At 41.0% G+C, this 25,565-nt stretch overlaps 2 protein-coding genes across 3 annotated transcripts in view; one reads left to right on the top strand and one right to left on the bottom strand.

Annotated features, from left to right (window-relative positions):
• The first annotated feature begins 5,836 nt into the window (after positions 1-5,836).
• On the top strand, positions 5,837-21,808 carry LRRIQ4 (leucine rich repeats and IQ motif containing 4). The gene is made up of 5 exons (XM_026454905.1): positions 5,837-6,887; positions 12,415-12,588; positions 14,136-14,274; positions 16,629-16,825; positions 21,514-21,808. Exons 1-5 carry the CDS (start codon positions 5,868-5,870, stop codon positions 21,664-21,666), a joined length of 1,683 nt encoding a protein of 560 aa, XP_026310690.1. The 5' UTR covers positions 5,837-5,867; the 3' UTR covers positions 21,667-21,808.
• A 417-nt stretch (positions 21,809-22,225) lies between these two features.
• Positions 22,226-25,565, bottom strand: part of LRRC31 (leucine rich repeat containing 31) — a 31,918-nt gene continuing 28,578 nt past the window's right edge. Inside the window, exon 9 of one of the 2 annotated variants that reach the window (XM_023213524.2) lies at positions 22,226-24,264. In XM_023213524.2, coding sequence (XP_023069292.2) covers positions 23,933-24,264 — 332 coding nt within the window. In that variant the 3' untranslated portion in view covers positions 22,226-23,932. The remainder of the gene's footprint in view (positions 24,265-25,565) is intronic. The other variant, XM_023213525.2, reaches the window with a different exon arrangement.

Genomic DNA, 25,565 nt, shown 5'->3' with positions numbered 1-25,565 from the left:
TTTTATTATTTCTTTTCTTCTTTTTTTTTTTTTTTTGACAGCGTTTTTCTCTGTTGCCCAGGCTGGAGTACAGTGGCATGATCTCAGCTCACTGCAACCTCTGCCTCCTGGGTTCAAGCAATTCTCATGCCTCAGCCTCCTGAGTAGCTGGGATTACAGGCACACACAACCACACCTGGCTAATTTTTGTATTTTTAGTAGAGACGGGGTTTCACCATATTGGCCAAGCTGGTCTTGAACTCCTGACCTCAGGTAATCCACTTGCCTCAGCCTCCCAAAGTGCTGGGATTACAGGCATGAGCTATCACTCCAGCCTTCTACTAACTTTGAATTTGGTTTGCTCTTACTTTTCTAGTTCTTTAAGATGCATGATTACATTGTTTTTTTTTTTTTTTTTTGAGACGGAGTCTCGCTCTGTCCCCGGGCTGGAGTGCAGTGGCCGGATCTCAGCTCACTACAAGCTCTGCCTCCCGGGTTTACGCCATTCTCCTGCCTCAGCCTCCGGAGTAGCTGGGATTACAGGCGCCTGCCACCTCGCCCGGCTAGTTTTTTTTGTTTTTTTTTTTGTTTTTTTAGTAGAGATGGGGTTTCACAGTGTTAGCCAGGATGGTCTCGATCTCCTGACCTCGTGATCCGCCCGTCTCGGCCTCCCAAAGTGCTGGGATTACAGGCTTGAGCCACCGCACCCGGCAGATTACATTGTTTATTTGAAGTTTTCCTGCTTTTTTGATGTAGGCCCTTAATTCTATAAACATCCCTCTTAGTACTGCTTTCACTGTATCCCACGGCTTTTGTTTTTTGTTTTTGTTTTTGTTTTTGTTTTTGTTTTTGTTTTGAGATGGAGTCTGGCTCTGTCGCCCAGGCTGGAGTGCAGTGGCCGGATCTCAGCTCATTGCAAGCTCCGCCTCCCAGGTTCACGCCATTCTCCTGCCTCAGCCTCCCTAGTAGCTGGGACTACAGGCGCCCGCCACCTCGCCCGGCTAGTTTTTTGTATTTTTTAGTTGAGACGGGGTATCACCATGTTAGCCAGGATGGTCTCGATCTCCTGACCTCGTGATCCACCCGTCTCGGCCTCCCAAAGTGCTGGGATTACAGGCTTGAGCCACCGCGCCCGGCCCACAGCTTTTGTTATGTTGTGTTTCTATTTTAATTTGTTTCAAGAATTTTTTAAATTTTCTTAATTTTTTTCATTGACCTACTGGTTATTCAGGAGCATGTTGTTTGATTTCCACGTATTTGTATGATTCCCAAATTTCTTCTTGTTATTGCTTTCTAGTTTTATTCCACCATGCTCAGAGAAGATATTTAATATGATTTTGATATTTTTGAAATTTTTAAGACTTGTTTTGTGACCTAAAATGTTGTCCATCCTTGAGAAGATCCATGTGCTGAGGAAAAGAATGTGTATTCTGCAGCTGTTGGGTGAAATGTTCTGTAAATATCTAGGTCCATTTGGTCTATAGTGCAGATTAATTCCAGTGCTTCTTTGTTGATTTTCTGTCTTTATCTGTCCAATGCTGAAAGTGTCCAATGCTGAAATCAACAGCCATTATTATACTGGAGTCTATCTCTTTCTTTATCTCTAGTAATATTTGCTTTACATAACTAGGTGATCCAGTGTTGAGTATATATATATTTACAATCATTATATCCTCTTGAGGAATGAACCCCTTTATCATTATATAATGACCTTTTTTGTCTTTTTTTTATAGCTTTTGTCTTGAAATTTATTTTGTCTAGAAATCTATTTTGTCTAACATATGTGTAGCTACTCCTGCTCTTTTTGTTCTCCATTCACATAGAATATCTTTTCCCATTCCTTTATTTTCAGCATATGTGTGTCTTTATAGGTGAAATGTATTTCTTGCAGACCACACATCGATCACTGGGTCTTGTTTTTTAAAATACATTTAGCACCTCAAGAGCAATTCCTCAGAGCCCAGCACAGCATCAAGATTTGCCCAGGAATTGCAGTCCTTGTGACCTGGACTGCCTTTCAAGTTTATTTAGAACCCCCAGAGCACTTTATCCCACAGTGTTGGGGCTAGCCAGAACTCAGGTTCCACCCACTGGCATGGACAATTCCCCTCTGGCTAGGGCTGGTCTAAATGCTCCCTCCATGAGCACCACCTGAATTCTACCCAGTATTGCTTTCCACTGTGACAGGCAGCACTGAAGTCCATTACAAAGCCCCACAGTCACTTTCCTCTCCCTCCCCAAAGCACACATATTCTCTCTCTGTGCCACGTGGCTGCTGCTGGGGGATGGAGGAGGGATGGTTCTGACAATCCAGGACTGTCTTTCCTACCCTCTTCAGTGCCTCTTTCCTTGCTATGATGTTAAAACCAGGGACTGTGATTGCAAACTCGATTTTTGGTTCTTATGAAGGTGCTTTCCTTTGTGAATAGTTGTTCAATTTGGTGTTCCTGTTGGAGGGGATGATTGCTAGAGGGTTCTATTCAGCCATCTTGCTCTGCCTCCAGGAATTTTTTTTTTTTTTTACAAGATGTATTTGTACAGAATTCTCTCAGCTGTGACTCCCTGTTGAAGAATTTTCTTTCTGGTATAGGGGAGGCATGTTTTGCATGGGAGGTTTTAGCTCCTGTTTTCAAGGAGGGAAAGGGAAGATTAGAATACACTTCTTGTATCTGCCATTTTTCAAGTGTCTTTAGCTTAAAGTAATCCTTATACCGAAGTGGCATATTTTGGAGTGGCATATTCTGCTACTCTTTATTACCATTACATGAATTTCCAGTCTGAAGTCAATTAAGGTTACTTTTAGTTTGTTTGTGGTTCACCGGTTTTTAGAAGGAATAGATCTGCTGAGTGAGGTTTTAAGCAAAATCTTGAAATTCTTTTAACTATAACTGGGTTTTTATGCTGAGAGAGTCGCGCACCATATTGACCTCAGGAACCTAGTCTTACCTATCCAGTTTGTGCATAGATGGACTTGGAAACAAAAGCATGAACACTCACTGTAAATTTGAGAGGGCTGATTAGTTTCTTAAATGATTTTCTCAGGTGTTGGAGTTACACAAAGAAAGCTAATTGTTAAACTATCCAAATCTTGGCTCCTTCAAATGAAGATGCAACAGTTATTTAATTTAGAAACCACCCCACCATAATATTGGGTTGTAATAATAAGTAAATTAGATCACATTTGGGTAGCAATCCCTAGGGAAAAAATGGCCAATAAAGACCAAATCTTCCCCATTCTCATTTACTGTGGTGGAATTACTGGCAAAGCTATTGCAAATCCGGGCTTTAAAATCTCCGTTTATTAAATCCACAAATGAATGTGAAATATGGGCGTATATACAGCTTTCAGGGGGCCGTCAAATTGATGGGATATATGATTAAGGTGAGATAACATACACACACAATCAGATATTCTAAGCAGGTCTTATTATGGAGAAAGATGAATGTTAAGAGAAATAAGTTATTTCATGTGTCTGGAAGCCCAGACACCCTCATATTAATTCTAATCCACATAAATTTCTCCCAAGTGACTTTGTTGTAATGCTGCACAGTAAAATCAAGTCTAAAATCTCACACCCAAGAAGAATGATTTTAATAAATGCCAGGTTTCCTGTAAACGAGTGATGTTAAAACTCTAGGTGAGGTTGTGTCCAATTCTCTGCTCTTACTCACACTTCCTACGATGTTCTGAGAAGAGCCCTTTCAGTTATACAATTTCTTTATCTGTGAAACAGGGCTAACAGTGATGCCTCCTGCATAGGATTGTTACAAAGATTGATTAGGTTACTTTAAGTAAAGCCTGGAGTACATAATCATTGTTCTAGGTGTTCCCTATTTTTATTTGTATTATCGTCTCAGTCTACATACTGTGGAGAATTTTCAGAAATTTGCAAGTAGGAAACTGGAGATTTTACCTTACAGGACTAAATAGTACTAGATAAATTTAATCTGCCTGATGACTAAATGACAAAAATGTTGGAGACAGCTAGTTTTAAACAAAATCAGTGTTAAATATTTCCTTTTATTTAAATAACACTGTCTCGGAGCTGGTTTTGAGTCCAGGCATAAAGCAACAAGCTCCTGAAGCACATAGTGTTGTGTTTTGAGGAACAGTAGTATTATGTATGGAACTAGAAATGTATCCCCTTCATCTAGGGACTAGGCCTCTGCGACAGATGAGAGGTTCAGATACTCCAGAAGGACTGCCTTCATCCTAAAAAGAAGTTCAAAGACACTACCGCCAGCCTTGCCACTATCATGTCATGTTGTTCTCTGCCTTTCCCCCACAGACTCTCTCTCTCTGTGTGTGTGTGTGTGTACTAAAGACTTACCCTTCTGAAATACAATATTCACATCTTGCATTTATAAGATTTATAAGCCTAGTAGTGTAAGTCTGCTGATTTTGTTTTCACTAAAGATTATCTTTAGTTCCTTTGCATTTTCACATAAATTTTAGAATCAGCTTGTTAACTTCTACCAAAAAAGAAAAAAAAAAAGTTTGCTAAAATTTTGACTGACATTACATAAAACTATAGATCCAATTGGGGGAATACTGACATCTTAACATTATTGAGTATTCTAATCCATGGACATGATTTGTCTCTCCATTTATTAGACTTTAATTTGTTTCTGGGTTGGGCTTTAGTTCATTTCAATTAACTGCAGTTCCAAATGTCTCGCTTAGACAGAGTTAAGCTCCTTCCAGCCAGGCTTCAGTACTTAAGGCCGTGAAACTACAGGACCTCTGTTCTTTAGTCCAGCCTGCAAATTTCCCTGTGGCCACTTAGCCAGACAAAGACTAATGGGAAGAACTAGTTAGTGGGGAGAACGGACTTTGCATTTGGGGCTACTCCAGATTCTAATCCACTATGGCAGCCTACACATGACTGTTAAAAGTTTGGCAGGTTTATTCTTCTCCCGGAAGTTCCTTTGCCTGTGCCTATTAAAGAGTTGTTTCTCTGCCTGACAGTCCTCAAACTTGCAAATGCCATCAGCCATGAGAGTGTCTACTTACAGGTCTCTAGTTATTTAGGAAAGGCTGGTGCATCTCTAGAATATAGTGTTTTGGGGGGGGTTTTTTTGTTTGTTTGTTTGTTTTTGTTTTTTGTTTTTTGTTTTTTGTTTTTTTGTTTTTTTGTTTTTTGCTCTCTTTGTATCTTCGGCTCTCTGGTGGCTTTAAGGAAAAATACTATATTTTAAAATATGAGGTTTTTTCCCTAGTGTTTTCTCAGTGTTATGGTAAGAGCAAGAATCTTTTGCAACCTTCTACATCCTACTGGAAACATTCAGAATAGGCTTTTTTTTTTTTTTTTAAGTGAAATTAGGCTGGGTACAGCGGCTCATGCCTGTAATCCCAGCATTTTGGGAGGCCAAGGCGAGTGGACCTGAGGTCGGGAGTTTGAGACCAGCCTGGCCAACATGGTGAAACCCTGTCTCTACTAAAATTGCAAAAAAATTTAGCTGGGCATGGTGGTGGGTGCCTGTAATCCCAGCTACTCTGGAGGCTGAAGCAGGGGAATCGCTTGAACCCGGGAGGCAGAGGTTGTAGTAAGCCGAAATCAAACCATTGCACTCCAGCCTGGGCAACAAAAGCGAAACTCCGTCTCAAAAATTAATAAATAAATAAAACTGAAGTTAATCTCTTTTTTTTTATGTGAGTCTATGTGTTAGTGGAAGGAGTCTACACTTTAATTCTTCTAACATGAAATGCAAAAACCTAAATTTTATGTTCTGTCATAGTTTCAAGCAGTGAGTTTAATCAACTAGGTTTTAATTTTATTTTTCTTCAGGATAGCAAGTCTGGTGGCAGGTAGATTCTGATTTTTTTTTTTTTTTCATCCTTTTCACAGTATTTCAGATTTTGAATATTTGAGCTTTTCTTCACAATAATGTCAAAAGACATAAAATCAGTAGAACAGTCACCTAAAATTCATCAGAGAAATGATCCACAGCACGTCAATGATAGAACATTTTTCATTGATGCCTCTAATCAGAGCTTGACTGCCATTCCGTTGGAAATCTTCACATTCACAGAATTAGAAGAAGTGCATTTGGAGAACAACCAGATTGAAGAAATTCCCCAGGAGATTCAGCGTTTGAAGAACATCAGGGTCCTCTACCTGGACAAGAACAACCTGAGGAGCCTGTGCCCGGCGCTGGGGCTGCTGAGCAGCCTGGAGAGACTGGACCTGAGCTACAACCCCATCTTCTCCTCCTCCCTTCTCATCGTCAGCTTCCTCCACGCCCTGCGCGAGCTCCGGCTCTACCAGACGGACCTGAAGGAAATTCCCGTCGTCATCTGTAAAAACCTCCACCATCTCGAGCTGCTGGGACTGACCGGAAACCACCTGAAATGTCTGCCCAAGGAAATAGTGAACCAAACCAAGCTGAGGGAGATCTACCTGAAGCGAAACCAATTTGAAGTTTTCCCCCAGGAGCTCTGTGTTCTCTATAATCTGGAGATCATTGACCTGGACGAGAACAAAATCGGTGCCATCCCAGAAGAGATCGGGCACCTGACAGGGCTGCAGAAGTTCTATGTTGCTTCTAACAACCTTCCCGTTCTGCCCGCGTCCCTGTGCCACTGTAGCCAACTGTCGGTGCTCGATTTATCCCATAACCTCCTCCACTCCATCCCGAAGAGCCTCACCGAGCTCAGGAAGATGACGGAAATAGGGCTGAGTGGGAACCGCCTGGAGAAGGTGCCATACCTCATTTGCCGGTGGACCTCGCTGCACCTGCTCTACCTGGGAAACACAGGCCTGCACAGGCTGCGGGGCTGCTTCAGGCGCCTGGTCAACTTGCGCTGCCTGGACCTAAGCCAGAACCACCTGGACCACTGCCCGCTGCAGATCTGTGCGCTGAAGAACCTTGAAGTCCTGGGACTGGATGACAATAAAATAGGACAGGTACGGATTCCCTTTCTGGCTGTGACTATGCTCTCATCCAGGGTCCTTCCTGCCCTACGTTGGTTCAGTGTCTAAACAGCAAATTTATACTGACTTGATGGGCGAAAATCCAAGATTACTAAATATTCAACAAGGTGATACTTTGTATTACTTTCTTTTTCCCTGATAGCAGCAGTAATCATAAAGTAGCTAATGTTTATTTAGAGGGTGTATGTGCCAGTCACTGAGCTAAGTGTTTACATGGATCATCTCGTTTACCCCTCACAACGACTGTGTCCTCAATGATATATGAAGGAAGTGAGGGGCAGGGAGCTTAACTAACATGGCCAAGGCTACACAGCCTGTAAGTGATACAGCCGCGATTCCAGCCCACAGCTGCCAGGCTCCAGGGTCTACCTTCTTTTTCCCCCCCTCCCCAAGATGGAGTCTAGCTTTGTCCTCCAGGCTAGAGTGCAGTTGGGTGATCTCGGCTTACTGCAACGTCCGCCTCCCGGGTTCAAGCGGTTCTCCTGCCTCAGCATTTCGAATAGCTGGGATTACAGGCACCTACCACCATGCCCAGCTAATTTTTGTATTTTTAGTAGAGACGGGGTTTCACTGTGTTGTCCAGGCTGGTCTCAAACTCCTGACCTCGTGATCCCCCCGCCTCGGCCTCCCAAAGTGCTGGGATTACAAGCGTGAGCCACCGCGCCCAGCCCAGGGTCTATATTCTTAACAAAGACCATCTCCTGACAGAATTTCCATTACCAGCAGATGTTTCTAATACATACAGCCTTAGAAGCCTAAAGTTTCATCCATAGGAAACTGCAAAACCAGATCTGCCCCTAGAGAAACTGTCCCGTGTGTGCAGGGTGGCATATTCAAAAATGGTCATTTAGCATTGTTGATAATCATGAAATTATGGGAGACAATCTAAATGTCAGTAGGGGAGTGGGCAAATAAACTTCAACATATTCATAAAATGAAGTTATATAGTAATTTAAGTGAACTGGTACTGTATGTGCCAATATGGATAGATCTCAAAATTGTGATGTTTGTTGAAAGGAAAACCTAAAGTTCTACATCAAATTGCAGAACATTGTGATACCATTTATACATTTTAAAATCACACAAAACTATATATATATAAATATATATAAATATATATATACATACACACATATACACACAACACATATTTTATGGATTTTTTTTTATATAATGAAAATATAAAATACTAACTGGAAGAAAACTAAATTCCTGAAGGTGGCTGCCTCTGGGAAGAGAGAAGGAAGTCAACAAAATAGAGAAGCAGCTGGGTGCGGTGGCTCACTCCTCTAATCCCAGCACTTTAGGGGGCCAAGGAGGGAGGATCATTAGAGGCCAGAAGTTCAAGACCGTACTGGGCAATGTAGGAATGTGCCTTTAAAAACCAAGAAAGCAAATGGGGAAGGGATCCTAAGGGGACTGAACTTAATTACAGTGTTTCATTTGGTTTATTAAAAGATTTGGGCAGTTGGGCATGCGTGGGTTTATGTTTCTTTATTATTTTATAATATTCTATTTATTTTAATTTTATTTATTTATTTTTGAGATGGAGTCTCACTCACTCTGTCACCCAGGCTGGAGTGCAGTGGTGCTATCTCGGCTCACTGCAACCTCTGTCTCCTGGGTTCAAGTGATTCTCCTGCCTCAGCCTCCCAAGTAGCTGGGACTACAGGTGTGCGCTATCACACCCGACTAACTTTTGTATTTCTAATAGAGACTGGATTTCACTATGTTGGCCAGGCTGGTCTCAAACTCCTGGCTTCAAGTGATCTGCCCGTTTTGGCCTTACAAGGTGCTGGGATTACAGGTGTGAGTCACCATGCCTGTCCTATAATATTTGATTTAAAAAGAAAAAAAACAGTTGTTAAGAGCAAAAGACAACTGTAGAGGGAGTAAAAAGGGGAATTTGGAAATCAACAACTGTAATCAAATAATAGGTCTGCTTTACCTGGCCATGGACACCAGTCTTATGTGTTCCCCATACATTACAAAAGTCCTGATCCTTACAGGTTTATTATTAAAAATCTTTTTTTTTTTTTTTTTTTTTTTTTTGAGATGAACTGTCGCTCTGTCGCCCAGACTGGAATGCAATGGTGCCGTCTCGGCTCACTGCAACCTCCACCTCCCAGGTTCAAGTGATTCTCCTTCCTCAGCCTCCTGAGTAGCTGGGACTACAGGCGCCTGCTACCACACCCAGCTAATTTTTGTATTTTTAGTAGAGGCAGGGTTTCACCATATTGACCAGGCTGGTCTCAAACTCCTGACCTCGTGATCCGCCCACTTCAGCCTCCCAAAGTGCTGGAATTACAGGCGTGAGCCACTGTGCCCAGCTGCTAAAAAATCTTTTATTTGATTTTTTATTTCTAGAACTGTTTTCCCCGAATTGCTATGGGGTTTTAAAGCTGCCTTTCAGGAAGTAAACATTTTGATGGTAACTTGTAGATTTAGGACGAAATTCTAGGACTTAATCTCTACTGATGTAGCAACTCACCTTGGAGGATTTTTGAGGTTCTGTGAGAGCCCATTCCACTGAACTATTCCACTGCTGATGTAAGAAATTCCTTTTGGTGGATAAGTCTGTCATTCTGCAGTTGGAGTGAAAGACTTAAAATGTAAAGTACATATGGGAAGGATGACACATTATACTGAGCCATGAATAATACCAAATCCTGTTCTGAGAGAAATTTTAAGAAATCAAAGGAGCGAATCACAGACTAGCTTCATCCAATACCAAGTTTTACCACAAGTCAAACTGCACTGAAATGTAGACATGTTAAATATTACTGTATTGAATATGACAATCTCTATGTACCATTGCTTTTTCCTCTTCAGTTATTCTGATGGGCTTTGTGCGTGTGTGTGCATTTGTCCTCCCTTCTCAATTTCCTTTCATGCTAATACCACCTTCCAATGCATTTCTCTCCTTAATGAAACATGGCCTTTAAGTCAGCTCATTATCTCTCCCTCCCCAAAGACTCAACTCATGGGTTACTAGCTCTTAAAGCCTGACCAGTAGCTTCTACTTGCCTGTGTGCATGCAAAAATATCTGATTTTCAATGTGCACCTAGATGGATTTTATTTGTAGAGTATACTTCTATTAAGGGAGAAAACCAGGCCAGGTGCGGTGGCTCATGCCTGTAATCACAACACTTTGGGAGGATGAGGCGAGTAGATCAACTGAGGTCAGGAGTTTGGCCAACATGGCGAAACCCATCTCTACTAAAAATTCAAAAATTAGCCGGGCATGGTGGAGGGCACCGGTAATCCCAGCTACTCGGGAGGTTGAGGCAGGAGAATTGCTTGAACCCAGGAGGCAGAGACTGCAGTGAGCTGAGATTATACGATTGCCACTCCAGCCTGGGCAAGAAGAGCGAAATTCCATCTAAAAAAAACAAAAACAAAAACAAAACAAAACAAAAACAATGTACCCGATCCCAAAATGGCTATATGTCAATTATAGTGTCATCAGTAATTGTCTTCATCTAATGCTCTACAGATTTTCTATTCTATACATCTAGATTTCTTCTCATTATACTTTACTATGACTATGATGAAACTAACTACTGGATCTTAAATATTCTGAAAGAAATTTTTGAACCTTCAATATGCTTTGAAAAAGAAAAGCTAAGCCTTTATGAGTTAAGTAAACAGCAACAAGAGTGAAATTTCTAGGTTATAATAAAATGGTTAGATTGAAAAATATTTTTTCGTTGTTTTGGACTGCACAGAAGGCAGGCATTTTGTATTGAAGGGCTCTAAGTGCTTGATGAAGAATTTTGAAATGGCCAAAAGGAAAGCTTACACATCAGTTTCTCCAGAGACTGACTTGATCTAATTAAAATATACAGGTAAGTAAATAAAACTGGAAAACTGTTACAGCATTTTTAGGAAAATGAGTCCTTACTCTACATAAAAAAGAGAAAAATGCATTATTTTTCCAAGTATGTGAAACTTTTACAGATAGGTTGTCCTACAGTGAACTTTCTTTTTTCTCCATGTAAGTGGCCCATTCACCAGTGACATGTCTGTTCCAGCTATCGACAGAGAGGTGGGGTGGGAGCAGCTCAGCTGTGCTCTAGCCAGAATGAAAGTCGGGTGACAGACTAGGGAATGGCCGGGAAGAATGTCCATGAGCTCAAGCAGGGAACTGTGGGGAAGGATTTCCCAGTTAAGAATTAAACCAGATAAAGGAACATATGAGTTAAGGAGCTGTTGAGCTATATAGCTGGGATTTTTTTTTTCTACAAGAAAATAAGGCATCTCTGTAACCCAGTCAACAGAGTGATTGTCACATATTTTAAGAATGAAATTTTTTCTCATATGGTTCCCATGGTCCAGAAAGAAACCGATAGGCAGACAAAATGGTGAAGCTGATTTTGGCTGTACTAAAGTGGGAAATCTGATGGTTAGAAGTAGCCATAGAAGACAATGAGCTTTTCTTCACAGGAGGTGGTGCTTAGATACAACCGGATGGCTCACTATAGAATGTATGCAACCACTGTATTAGAAGGTTGAAATAGAGAACCTTCTTAAGGCCTTCCAGCCCTGAAAGTGTGGCACTCTGTGAAATGCCAACCCAGTTCCCACATAGGGTACACAAGCCTGGGTGTTCACTGAAAAGCAGAACACGACATGATAGGATCATAAAGGAGTTCACTGAACACTGATTAAATGTTGTGAATATATGTTTGCCTCCAACTGAGATTTCAACTGAAGTTTCAAAATTATTAAAGCCTTTTAGGATGAAGAGTCATATCACTAAATGTATTAGTTCCAGTAACTGAATTTATTATGAATATTATTATTGCATTATTAGAGTCATATCACTAAATGTATTAGTTTCAGTAACTGAATTTATTATGAATATTATTATTGCATTATTACACATGACTTTAGTATTTTTCTTTCAATAGTGTCAAGCAGTTGCCACACTACAGTCCATAAATGGCAAGAACGTAGGTTAAAAATTGCTCCAATTTTTTTTTTTTGAGACAGCCTCTCACTCTGGCGCCCAGGCTGGAGTGCAGTGGCACAATCTCGGCTCGCTATAGCCTCTGCTTCCTGCCTTCCAGAGATTCTCCTGCCTCAGCCTCACAAGTAGGTGGGATTATAGGCACCCACTACCATGCCCAGCTAATTTTTGTAGTTTTTAGTAGAGACAGGGTTTCGCCGTGTTGGCCAGGCTGGTCTTGAACTCCTGACCTCAGGTGATCCACCGGTCTTGGCCTCCCAAACTGCTGGGATTAAAGGCATAAGCCACCGCTCCTGGCCACAAAAAATTGCTCCAGTTTAAAGTGGTGCATAAAAGTGAAATCAGAGACTTTAGATCCAAAGTATAAATACTGTAATGCAGATATGTGCACAAATTTTTCATCAGTAGGAGAGGCTAAGTTACTCCACTTGTTTAGCAGTCTGCCTCAAAACCAAAAGCCCAATTTATCTCTGCTGACTGTTAAAAATAATCTTGACCTGAAACTTACCTTTTTGGAATACTTCTAGTTACCTTCAGAATTGGGCTCACTTTCAAAACTGAAGATACTTGGACTAACAGGAAATGAGTTCCTTTCCTTTCCAGAGGAAGTCCTTTCTTTAACATCTTTAGAGAAGTTATACATTGGGCAAGACCAGGGATTCAAACTTACCTATGTGCCAGAACACATTAGGAAACTGCAGGTAAGCCTCCCCAAATGAGCAGGCTAAGAGGCACCTGCCACTGCCTCTTAAACTGACTGAAACTGAGAAAATATGAGATCTCCACAGGCTGGATGTAGCATCATCCATACTAGATTTCCAGCTTCAAACAAGCAATCATTTTTACATTTTGAGGTTTCCACTGTCCGTGAACAACCCTTCAACATTTCATTGTGATTGCTGCTGGATATGTCCTGGCCACACTTCTTTCCACTGTGTGATTTGGTGTGTTTCAGTTACAGAAATTGGGCCTACCTCTTTCCATTTAATTTCCACTTTCTATAAGTAGCCCCCTGAAAACTGGACTATTTTGAAGTTAAAGAGTATCATACAAGTGACATGCTAGGAGCCTGCATTTTGGTGCCCAGGATTTCCTGTAAGGGGAAGTGTGACCTCTCTCCCTGCTTGGAAAAGGGAAATCATGTTGCACCAGCTTCCTGGATCTACAGGGCTGTGAGGAATACTTGCAAAGCAACAGGATAACTTCATTCAAAGTAGCCATACTAGGGTATCTTCATGTATTCATCCTTTAAAGAACTATTTTTTTTTTTATGTTCCTGTTGTTGCAAGTTTTTTTTTTTTAGACAGAGTTTCACTCTTGTTGCCCAGGCTGGAGTGCAATGGCACAATCTCAGCTCACTGCAACCTCCACCTCCCGAGTTCAAGTGATTCTCCTGCCTCAGCCTCCCAAATAGCTGGGATTAGAGGCGCCCGCCACCACACCTGGCTAATTTTGTATTTTTAGTAAAGACAGGGTTTTGCCATGTTGGCCAGGCTGGTCTCAAACTCCTGAACTCAGGTGATCCACCCTTCTCAGCCTCCCAAAGTGCTGGGGTACAGGTGTGAGCCACCGCGTCTGACCTGCTGCACTCTTAACCATGATAAAGTAAGCGTGGGCTGCCACATAACCCCCAGCCATGCAATGCTATGTACAGCATAGGTAATTCTCACTATGACACAGGGAGTCTATTCCTAATTCTCCATTCCTTTGCCCTGTGTTCACAGAACACCTTTCATCATCTTTTCCTTTGTACCTGTACATGTACAAACATTAGATTTTTGCCCAGTGAAGTTGAAAATAGTTATTTTGAATACATTCAAACCCATTCCCTGTGCATTTTGGCTACTTTCACATGAGGCAATATTGCGTTGATAGTTGAAGCAATTATCATTCTGTAGCAACTGCCACAGATAATTAGCTACTAAAAAAGAGTTAATGATAAATGTAGTTAATTATTCAAATTATTTTTTCGTAAAGTTCTGGTGAAACAAATAAGCACTAGATGTCTGTAGTCTGTTTTCCCTGCATAAATGGAAACCAAGTCTAATGAATTTACTCAAAAATAATTTTATGTCTTGATGATGGTCCTTTAGACATGCTTTTTCCCTTTAACCCAATGCGTTATCTCCCCATTGAAAGTAAAAAAAAAAAAAAAAAAAAAAAAAATGCATGGGCACCCACAGGTGATTCTGGTCACTATAATTAATTAATCAAGGTATATTATTATGGTATATGCATGTTATTTCAGAGTCTTAAAGAGCTATATATAGAGAACAATCATCTGGAGTACCTGCCCGTATCCTTGGGGTCAATGCCTAACCTAGAAGTTCTTGATTGCCGGCACAATTTGCTTAAGCAACTTCCAGATGCCATTTGCCAAGCACAAGGTGAGGAAACTTAGTAGATTCACAGCCTAGTAGAGTTTGTGGCCAGTATTTCCCATGGCGAATGGCTTCCTTGCTTTGCTAAAGACCGATCTGAGTGTTGGGAGAACTGAGTCTATCCCATTACTTCCTTGCAGGGCTCACTCAGTGACATGGGGGAGGCCAGGTGTCCTGATTAGTATAGCTAAGAGTCTTGCAAAGGCAGTTAAGTCATTTATTAGAATGGAAAAGTAAATAGCAACTGCTAAGAAAATTAGCATTCACCCATACATTCATTACACTACCAACAAGAATTTACTGTACACTTACTGTATGCCAGAATTTGGAATTGGGATCCTGCAGTAAATTTCATCTAGGTCATTGAGTCACTTGAATAAAAGAAAAAATACTGGCCCACAGTGGTGAAATTAGCAAGGGACTTTCTTGGACCTACATGATTGACCTGGAAAACTATGTATGATTCCTATTTAAACAGCCAAACATTTTCTGCTAGACTAAGCCATTGTTTGTCTGTACATTCATCCATTCACTTAACATGCTTTTGCTGAGTACCCACTGGGATCAGATTTTAAATGTTTCTTTTTTTTTTTTTTTTTTCTGAATCCCTAGGCTTATGCACATGTTTTCAAACTACAGCACTTTTTTTTCTTTCTTTTTATTTTTTTAGACAGAGTTTCACTCTGTTGCCCAGGCTGGAGTGCAGTGGCGAGATCTCGGCTCACTGCAAACTCTGCCTCCCAGGTTCACGCCATTCTTCTGTCTCAGTCTCCTGAGTAGCTGGGACTACAGGCGCCCACCACCACGCCCGGCTAGTTTTTGTTTGTTTATTTGTTTTTGTATTTTTAGTAAGGACAGGGTTTCACCATATTAGCCAGGATGGTCTCGATCTCCTGACCTCGTGATGTGCCCACCTCAGCCTCCCAAAGTGTTGGAATTACAGGCGTGAGTCACTGCACCCGGCCCAAACTATGGCTATTCTTTAATGAAAAAAAATGAAAAAATATTAGAGTGGAAGCTGATGCCTACTCATAAGACATTCAAAAATTGGGGGCAAGGCCCGGCACAGTGCTCATGCCTGTAATCCCAGCACTTTGGGAGGCCAAGGTGGGCGGATCACCTGAGGTTAGGAGTTCAAGACCAGCCTGGCCAACATGATGAAACCCCATCTCTACTAAAAATACAAAATTAGCTGAGTGTGATGGCACATGCCTGTAATCCCAGCTACTTGGGAGGCTGAGGTAGGCAAATTGCTTGAATCCGGGAGGCAGAGGTTGTAGTGAACCAAAATCACACCACTGCACTCCAGCCTGGCGACGGCGAGACTCCATCTTGGGGGAAAAAAAAAAAAACTGGAAGCAAGGGGTTGTATGCAATACTCCTTAGTAATGCTCCTGACCATAAACTTTAATCCTGTCCTTGGTCCCTGGAGGAGTGAAATATTCTCAAAATTTTCAATGTTTTCTATTTTTCTGTCTCTAATATTTATGGACACTGGCTTCAACAACTTTGAATTGTTATAAAGAAGTTGTAGGCTGGGTGCGGTGGCTCATGCCTCTAATTCCAGCACTTTCGGAGGCCGAGGCAGGTGGATCATGAGGTCAGAAGTTCGAGACCAGACTAGCCAATACAGTGACACCCCATCTCTACTAAAAATACAAAAATTAGCCGGGAGTGGTGGTGGGTGTCTGTAATCCCAGCTACTTAGGAGGTTGAGGCAGAAGAATCACTTGAACCTGGGAGGCGGAGGTTGCAGTGAGCCGAGATTGCGCCACTGCACTCCAGCCTGGGTGACAGAGCTAGACTCCTTCTCAAAAAAAAAAAAAAAAAAAAAAAAAATAGCCAAGTGTGGTGGCGTGTGCCTGGAATCCCAGCTACTCAGAAGGCTGAGGCACTTGAATCGTTTCAACCTGGGAGGCAGAGGTTGTAGTAAGCCCAGTTCATGCCACTGTACTCCAGCCTGGGCAACAAAGTGAGAGACTCTGTCTCAAAATAAATAAATAAATAAATAAATAAATAAATAAATAAATAAATAGCCCGCTGACCTTAGGAGCAGCAGGGTCTGAGAGTGATTTTTCCCAGTGGGCTGTCAGTTTCAGCTAAAAACTGTTGCTCTAAACAAACAAAATATTTGGAATATCTGGAGACTGAATTCTGTTCTCTTCATTATGGGAAGGAGCGAACACAGCTAGAACTGTTATTAGATGGTAGAAAAAGTTTTGTCGGATCTTGTGCATCCTTCCTCTCATTCTTTTTGCAAATGCAGAATTGGATCCTTCATCTATGTGGGCAGGATTAGGTGACAAGTTAATATTGTTTGTTCTAAGACGGATCCACCATTTTAAAAAAAATCTTTTCAGCTTTGAAAGAATTACTGCTGGAGGACAACTTGCTCACCCATCTTCCGGAGAATTTGGATTCCCTAGTGAATCTTAAGGTTCTGACACTGATGGACAATCCAATGGAAGAACCCCCAAAAGAAGTGTGTGCTGAAGGCAATGAGGTCATATGGAAATACCTCAAGGAAAACAGAAATAGGAATATAATGGCAACAAAGGTAAAATCAGCCCAGATTGTTGATAACAGTTGCTTTAGAGGGAGTCTAATGGTAAACACATTACAGATTATCCTATGGAGCAACTCCTTACACCCTTGTCCTGCTTCTGAAAAGAGAAGTTACTTAGTAACTTTTATGTCCCCAGGGCTAAGGGTAAGAAGATTTTTTAATGTCAGCCCTAGTATTTTTGTCTTTTATGTCCCTTATTTCTTTGTCCAATAAGAAGCCAACAAATAGGCAAAGGAAACCAAAACTTCAAAATTTCAAACAATCTCAAATTCTTGGACTATTTCATTGGAATGAAAAAAGCTTGTATTCGCAAAAGCAGTAAAATAAATTTTAAAAATTGGAAATGAAAGCATTTATAGATGAGAGGCTGAGCCCAGGGTTCTGAGCTGCCATTAATTAGGATCAAAGGGCTGAGATCCTTGTAGTTCTGCTCTAGCCCTTTGAGCCCATGGAGATGTAGGACAGTTCTGGAATGTGTCCACTTCAGCCAGTGTTCTTTATTCTCCAACTGGCCCAAGTCCCCATCACCTCACAGCCGGATGACTACATAAGCCCTTTGACTAGTGTCCCTGCTTCCACGCCAGCTCCCCTACAATATACCTTCTGCTCAGCAGTAGCACTGATGCTGCTAAAACATGGGCTAGAGCTCACCACTCCACTGAAACTGGCAATCCTCCATTTCACTCAGAGTAGGAGTCAAGTCTGCGGTCCATAAAATCCTCTCTCAATAGCCCTCAACCCTATCAGACCTAATGTCCTCCCTTTTATGATAAATCTTTTGTGATACCTCTTTTACCATTCCAAAATAAATTCAGAGATAATAAAAACCTACAAAAGCACATAATTTTAATTGAAATAATCCCTGAGTAGCAATTTAAAGGAGAAAGAAAAGTAATTTATATACAAATACATATTTCAGGCTGGGCGTGGTGGCTCACGCCCGTAATCCCAGCACTTTGGGAGGCTGAGGTGGGTGAATCACTTAAGGTCAGGAGTTCAAGATCAGCCTGACCAACATGGTGAAACCCTGTCTCTACTAAAAATACAAAAAATTAGCTGGGCATGGTGGTGTGTGCCTGTAATCCCAGCTACTCTGGAGGCTGAGGCAGGAGAATCGCTTGAACCCAGGAGGCGGGGGTTACAGTGATCCTAGATTGTGCCACTGCACTCCAGCCTGGGCGACAGCTATCTCAAAAACTAAAATAAAAAATTATTTCAATGTGTATATGCTCAGAATGGATTACACTTGAAAGAATGAAAGTTGTAGTTTTTAATTGAATACTTCCTGAAAGCATTTTGAAAAACCATGCACCGGCCAGGCGCGGTGGCTCAAGCCTGTAATCCCAGCACTTTGGGAGGCCGAGATGGGCGGATCACGAGGTCAGGAGATCGAGACCATCCTGGCTAACATGGTGAAACCCTGTCTCTACTAAAAAATACAAAAAACTAGCCGGGCAAGGTGGCGGGCGCCTGTAGTCCCAGCTACTCCGGAGGCTGAGGCAGGAGAATGGCGTAAACCCGGGAGGCGGAGCTTGCAGTGAGCTAAGATCCGGCCACTGCACTCCAGCCTGGGCAACAGAGCGAGACACCGTCTCAAAAAAAAAAAAAGAAAAGAAAAACCATGCACCCTCTTGCACATTCTTAAAATGATATTTAATATATTGCTGGCCACAAGTTTAAATCATTGCAAAGGATGTAATTTCCAGTGAATTTTAAATGTTGACATTTTAAAATAGAGCTGTTAGAACAATATTTTAACTGTATCCAGTGGAAACTGAATATCATTATGATTTGTCAACACCAATTTACAAATACTTAAACAAGTTATTATTTTATAGGCAGAATTTTTATATCTTTTCTTCTTAAACATGTACTTCCGTTCTACTTTCCCCTCAAAATTGATCCTAAGGTTATATATCTACACATATGTCTTTCATAGATTGCTCTTTTGTACTTCTAGGCAATAAAAATATTTATATAAATTAAATTTTAAAAATTTAAAAATGTATATACATTATAACTATTAGTAGTATAAAATCACCTAAAACAACATAAAATTTCTTACAAATTTTAAAAATTATTAGACATATAGGATTTTTTACCAAAATGAGAGGGTTTTTTTAGTGTTGTTTATATATTCATGCATAAATCTTGAAGATTATTAGAATAACACAGGGTTTATTACAGATTCTACTCCTGTTTTTCATTTTACAGATGAAAGCCTTGAGAAAACTTGTTCACGCAGATGAGTTAATGAGAACGGAAGAAGCTTTTTTTGCCTGTAATGTTTTATTTTAAAAAAACAATGCTTCATACATCTCTGAACTTCTTCCAGATTTATATCCCCCAAATTGATAGCAGGTCTTAGCTGACATGTCAACTAGGTTTCCCTTATTTTTCTTGAAGGTAGAATTAGAAACCACCTGTCTTGCAAAAGGATTGGTTAACCAGTCCTTAGAGTCATTCATTTTCTCATCAACACTTGTACTTTGAATTGTCTTGTGTGTGTGTGTGTGTGTCCTAATGATTTTTGGAATCCAGGGCAATGCACTATAGTGAGATTCAGGTGGGTTCAAGGCATGCCCTTCCTCTGTGGAGCACCAAAGAGGCAACTGGGATGGGGGATCTGCAGTTACATTCTCGGGATGATTTTAGGAAGGGATGCATATGGAAGCTGAAGCTCAGGAAATGGACTGTCTTCCACCTATCCATGCCTGCACACCGTTGGAAAGGCTTTGTAGACCAGGGTACAGACCACACAATTGAAGACTGCTTCACCTTAAGACAATAAAAAGTCCCATAAATTTCTAAACTGCCTCTAGAGAGTAGTGCTGTTCCCTGGATCCTGATCAGTCTGCTGTTTTCACTACCCGTCTCATCTTTCCTACTCTCACTGGGCTTCAGTCACAAGCAGATACCTGGTGTTCTTCCAAGGACCAAGCGTGCTCCTGGCTCAGGGCCTTAACACTGGCTTCTCCTGTGCCCAGAGATGCTTCCCTCAGATATGGGCAAGATTCTGGCCCTCACTTCGTTCCATCTCTGCTTAAACATCCTCTTATCAGAGAGCCCTTCCTTGATCCACCTTATATAAAACAGCATACCCCCAGCCACCTCTTTCATTTGTTCATTCATTTGACAAACATTTATTGAGCTTCTACTATGTACCAGACACTGTTCTAAGCACTGAGATACATCAGTGAACAAAACAAATATTTATGTCCTCACAGCACTTAAAATCTAGTAGGAGGGAAATAAAAGCATGAAATATAAAACATAAAATTAAATACTACGTTAGAGAGCGCTACTGTGGGAAAAAAAAACAAAAAACAAAAAACAAAAAAAAACAAGGTCACCCTAAGGGGAACTGAAATTGCCAGTAGTGTTTGGAGGTGGGGAAGTGGGTAATTTAAATAAGATCGTCAGAGTAGGCCTCATTGAAAAGATGACAGTCTTAGCTTAGGCTGCCACAACAAAATACCATAGAACAGGTGGCTTAAACAACGGAACTGTATTTTCTCACAGTTCTGGAGGCCAGAAGTCTAAGGTCAGAGTATCAGCATGATTGGAGTCTGGTGAAGTCCCTCTTCCTGGCTTGTAGAAGCTGACTTCTCCCTGTGTCTTCATATGGCAGAAAGAGAGAGACAGATTGAGAGAGAGAGAGAGAGAGAGAGAGAGAGAGAGAGAGACGGAGACAGAGACAGAGAGAAATTGCACTAGAGAGTGCTAACTCTCTGATGTCTCTCCCTATAAGGCCACTAATCTCATCATGAGGGCCCCACCATTATGACTTCATCTAAATCTAATCATCTCCCCAAAGCCTCTTTTCCAATTTCCATCACACTGGGGATTAGGGCTTCAACATATGAGTTTGGGGCAACACAGTTCAGTCCATAGCAACGACAATCGAGCAAACCCTTGAAGCAGCAGAGAGGTGAGCCATCTGAATACTGAGAAGAGTTCCAGGCAAAGGAAGCAGCGAATGTACAGGCTCTGAGTCACAACTATGCCTGTGTGTCTGAGCAGGGAGGAGGCCTACATGGCTAGAGCAGAGTGAGCCAGGGAAAGGGGAGTTAAGAGGTTAGAGGGGTCAGGATTGGGGAGGCAGATCAGAGAGGGCCTTGTAAGCCATGTAAGGACTTTGGCTTCTATTCAGAGAGAAATGGGGAGCCACTGGACAAGTCTGCTACTAGAGGAGGGGTGTTGCTGGGTAGGTAGGAGGGAATAGGATCCAGGGAACAAATGAGGGCTGGCTTTAGGCAGAAGCACAGACAGCCCAGTAAGGAGCAGGAAGGCAGGGCATAGGCACTCAGATCCCCTCACCATGCATGGTCGCTCTCCATAGCACTCATCACCATCTGTCAAATTAAACATTCATGTGTTTATTTTTTACTGTCTCTTCCCTCACTGGAATGTGAGCTCCATAAAGTTGAGACAGTTATTTCTTTGCTGTTGCCCAAAAGTCTAGAACAGGCCCTGGCACATAAAAGCAATAAATGCATTTTTAAAAAAATTTGTCTGAATGCCTGGCCAATTGAGAAAGATGGAAAATAAAATTTAGAGTTCTGATCACATCCCATTCTCCACATCTTCAAGACCATGTATCAGAATAAAGAGATTTAACAATCTCCAGTTCATTGTGATACCAGCCGATGCTGAATATGGGTTTATTTTGTTTTCAGATTCAGGCGTGGTGGCGTGGAACAATGGTACGGAAAGGATTTGGGAAATTCGGTGAACTACTAAAACCACGAAAGAAAGGAAAGACTTCTCCAAAAGATAAGAAAGGAAAGAAGGATGTAAAAGGAAAACCAGGAAAGGGAAAAAAGAAATAATCCTATAAATTGATAAATTGGGGTAATGGACCTAGACGGATTAAGAAGGCAAAATATCTAGGAATTAGATGCCTACTACATTAAAATTATTCATAAAATTATGTTTATGTGTAAAAATAAATGATTCTTACTTTTACTGAAATATTTATGGATAAAATGATATAACACCTTGGAATTTCTTCTAAATAATATGGGAGGGGGAGGGGAAAGTGGGTAGGAGTACAAGTGAAACAAGATTGGCCATACATTGATAACTGTAGAATAAGGTGATGAGTACACAGGAGTTCGTTATACTATTTGCCTACTTTTATTTATTTTTATTATTTTTTAAGACAGGATCTCACTCTGTTGCCCAGGCTGGTGTACAGTGGTGCAATCTTGGGTCACTGCAACCTCCATTTCCCAGGTTCCAGCAATTCTCATACCTCAGCCTCCTGAGTAGCTAGGACTACAAGCGTATGCCACCATGCTTGGCTTTTATATTTCTTTGGTAGAGATGGGGTTTCATCATGTTGGCCAGGCTGGTCTCAAACTCCCGACATCGAGTGATCTACCCGCCTTGGCCTCCCAAAATGCTGGGATTACAGGCATAAGCCACTGCACCCAGCCAGTCTACTTTTAAAACTTTTATTCTGAAATAATTATAGATTCACAGGAAGTTCCAAATAAATATTTAGGTAGGTCCATGCACTGCTCAGCCTCCCTCAATGCTGACCTCTTTCATAACTATAGCACAATAACAAAACCAGAAGATTAACATTGCACTCATTTGTGTGTGTGTGTGTGTGTGTGTGTAATCCTATGCAATTCTGTCACATATAGTTTTGTGTAGGCACCATCACAATCAAGACACAGAATTGTTCCATTGCCACAAGTTTCCCTTGTGCTATTCCTCTGTAGCCATACCTACTGCCTACTCCTCTCCCAGTGCCTAACCTGTTCTCCAGATCCATAATTGTGTCATTTTAGGAATGTCACACAAATGGAAACATACAGTATGTAACTGGGATTGGCTTTTTTATTCAGCATAATCCACTTGAAGTCTATCCAACTGGGGCATGGATCAGTGGTTTGTTCCTTCCCGTTGCTGAAGGAGTATTCCATAGTCCCACAGTTTGTTTAACCTTTCACTCATCATTTCCAGTTCTTTTGCTGTTGTGAACAAAGCTGCTATGAACATTCATGCATAGGTTTTTGTATATGCGTAGATACTCATGGAATTCATGGGAATGCTTATGGTATTCATGGTATTCTTTCATACGATGTAACCCAAAATATCCCCTTTACAGCATTCAAAACCTCCTCATCCTGAAAACGTTTTAATTTGGAATAGTGTTGATTTTAAATTTGCATGTCTTTCAGGCAGTGATTGCAATACTAATTATTAGTGTAGTAAGAAGAAAGCAAAACATAATTTGACTAGAGCGTGTCAGAATAGAAATGTGTAGACAAACCTCTCTGCCATGCAATGACTTTCATGCTCTAGTAAAAGAAAATCAAAGATTTCAAAAATAGTTTAGAGCAACATGAAAACTGTCATTAATGAACTAAATTAGTTTTCTGAGCCAATTCCATTTCAAAGAAATGCCTGGAGGCAATATGTTAACAATTTTTTTAAACAATAAAAAGAAGTTTTAATGTATTTTAACAAGATGTGTTTTTCACAGTGAGTTTTAAATTTTCAAACACTTTTTACTAAGATTTATATGTCAGTGACTATCATTATTGTTCTGGTTTGTATCCGAGATAAAAGGCACCAGAACATAAAATAATAAACCATAGAAGGGTACGCTTTCTGATAAAAAACCTACGTAGACCACATTAAGATACATATAGTGATAGTAATGATACATGAAACTCTTAGACAGCTAGTGCCTTTCACATTAGAATCACACACACACACTCATGCACACCCTTATATTTAGAACATTTAACTTGTAGGAAAAGAAGAGGCACAACATTTCTGGGCAAGAGAAAAGCAGTTGCGGTACCAGAATCTAAACGCTTTTGGCAAGGCTTCTAAACAGTAAATGAACTAATTATATATCCAAAACAAATCCATTGAAAAATGCCATCTTTGTTTCATGAGACAGAGAATAATGGCATGCTTATATTAGATATTATATACATATATTTACAAAGCTCTTGTAAGATAAGTCCCATTCAACGGCCCAGAAGTTGATACTCAGTTCATGACACTGGAATTCGTTCATGTTCTTTTCCTTTGGAGAATGGTTTGTAGCTTAGTAGGATGTGGGAAGTCAGCTTACTGAAACCCACCATGGTCAAAGTGAATGCTCCTTTTTTTATCTTGGTCAAAGCATTCTAGTTCTTCCTCCTGTGAAGCTGGGAGTATCCATCTTTTCATTCCTATCTCTGTGATCTGAGGAAGTTTGGTCACAGCACATAACAAGTGTCTAAACCATTGTCCACAATCTCGAAAATCTGATGGTCGAAGGCTAATATCCAGCTCGATTAACTCTTTGAGGAACCGCACGTTTTGGCAGAACATGGTCCACCCTGCATCACAGATGCTGTCATTATAGCTCAGGTCCAGCTTTTGCAGTTTGGCCAGATGACCCGTCTGTATGACCGACGCTGGAAAACAAAATCACTCTAAATGCTAACATACAAGAATACTGTCTGCCATGGCTATTCCCATTTCCCATAACACTATCTCCAGGACTAGTAATGACAAGATTAGTAATTAGTAATGATTTGTTATTAGCAGCTTTATTCAGGACATCTGAAATTGGTAACAGATTTCCTCTCTGTACATCCCATCTACAGCTTTTTAAATTTCTTTTTTCCAAATCCCAATCCAATAATTTTTTTTGTCAAGTTCCTGCTCTCTGCTCCACTGGAGTCCCAGCTCTTCCTACAGTCTTTCTCTAATTAAATATAAAGAGTGATGGCTCATTGGCTTTAACTAAGGACCATTTGTAAATAATCGTCTTGCTGCTTATACTGTTTAATTGTTCATTGTTCATTCATTCAGTCATTCTTCATCCAGCAATTATTTAAATGAGCACTTTCCATATGCAGAACATACCTGGATAATTTCCAATTCACCTTAGAGACCCCAATACACATGACAGTTTTCCCTAAATGGGTACTACCTACAATGGCACTTAAAAATGATGACTAATGTACAATCTGAGCTATTTGATCAGAAAATAAGTTGATGAAATAAAGACTTCTGTAAGAGGAGGCAGGAGAGATAACCAAGGCAAATAGAACATGCTTCCCTTTTCAACCAAACCCAGGAATGGATTGCAGAGATCAGGTGAGTTGTGTAGAATCTTGGAGATGAAAGGGATCTTGGAAGTCTCCTTATCCAACCTCCTAATAAATGATCAGAGAGAAATCCTTTTCTCTCTCCTGATGATCACCACAATTCTGCCTGCACCGTTCTTTCAAGTTTGCCTCAGCATCATGGAGCAGCTCCTAGCAGGAGGAAGCCTTCCCACAGGGCCCCAATCTATCTTCTGGTGTCTTTCACCCCGTGCCCCCATCAGTCAGCTGAAACATTCAGCTCCTTCTTCCTCATGTCAGCCCTGCAGTGTTAGACAACAGCCAGGTCTCCCTCAAACTTTATCCCTCTAGGACTGAACATGCTCTGGTCTTTCAGTCTTTCCTCACACACATGGCTTTCCAATCAAGGAGGATGTTCCAACTCCATCACTTTCACTTGCCTACAGTTTCATTCCACAGTGAATTTGAGAGCTCAGCCACCCGTGCACACAGCAGCTGCAACTCTGTCTCTACGTGTCCATGTCAATGTGTGTCTCTCTTCCTTCCTGTCTTACAACATTACTCACAATATTCTCGAGACCTAACTAAGTGTTAAAGACAATGTGCATGCTTTTTCTCTTTCATCCTATTTTACTATTTTAGAT

The sequence above is a fragment of the Piliocolobus tephrosceles genome, chromosome 2 (assembly GCF_002776525.5).
Source record: "Piliocolobus tephrosceles isolate RC106 chromosome 2, ASM277652v3, whole genome shotgun sequence".
NCBI lineage: Eukaryota > Metazoa > Chordata > Mammalia > Primates > Cercopithecidae > Piliocolobus > Piliocolobus tephrosceles.
Note: the sequence above shows the minus strand (reverse complement) of the source record. Positions and strands in the feature narration are given on the sequence as shown.

Bases quoted from the DNA above. Each gene is read 5' to 3' on its own strand.
- LRRIQ4 (XM_026454905.1), top strand. From the start codon at position 5,868: ATGTCAAAAGACATAAAATCAGTAGAACAGTCACCTAAAATTCATCAG. The intron at 6,888-12,414 runs GTACGGATTCCC...GAATACTTCTAG, and splicing joins ATGACAATAAAATAGGACAG to TTACCTTCAGAATTGGGCTC. The intron at 14,275-16,628 runs GTGAGGAAACTT...AAATCTTTTCAG, and splicing joins TGCCATTTGCCAAGCACAAG to CTTTGAAAGAATTACTGCTG.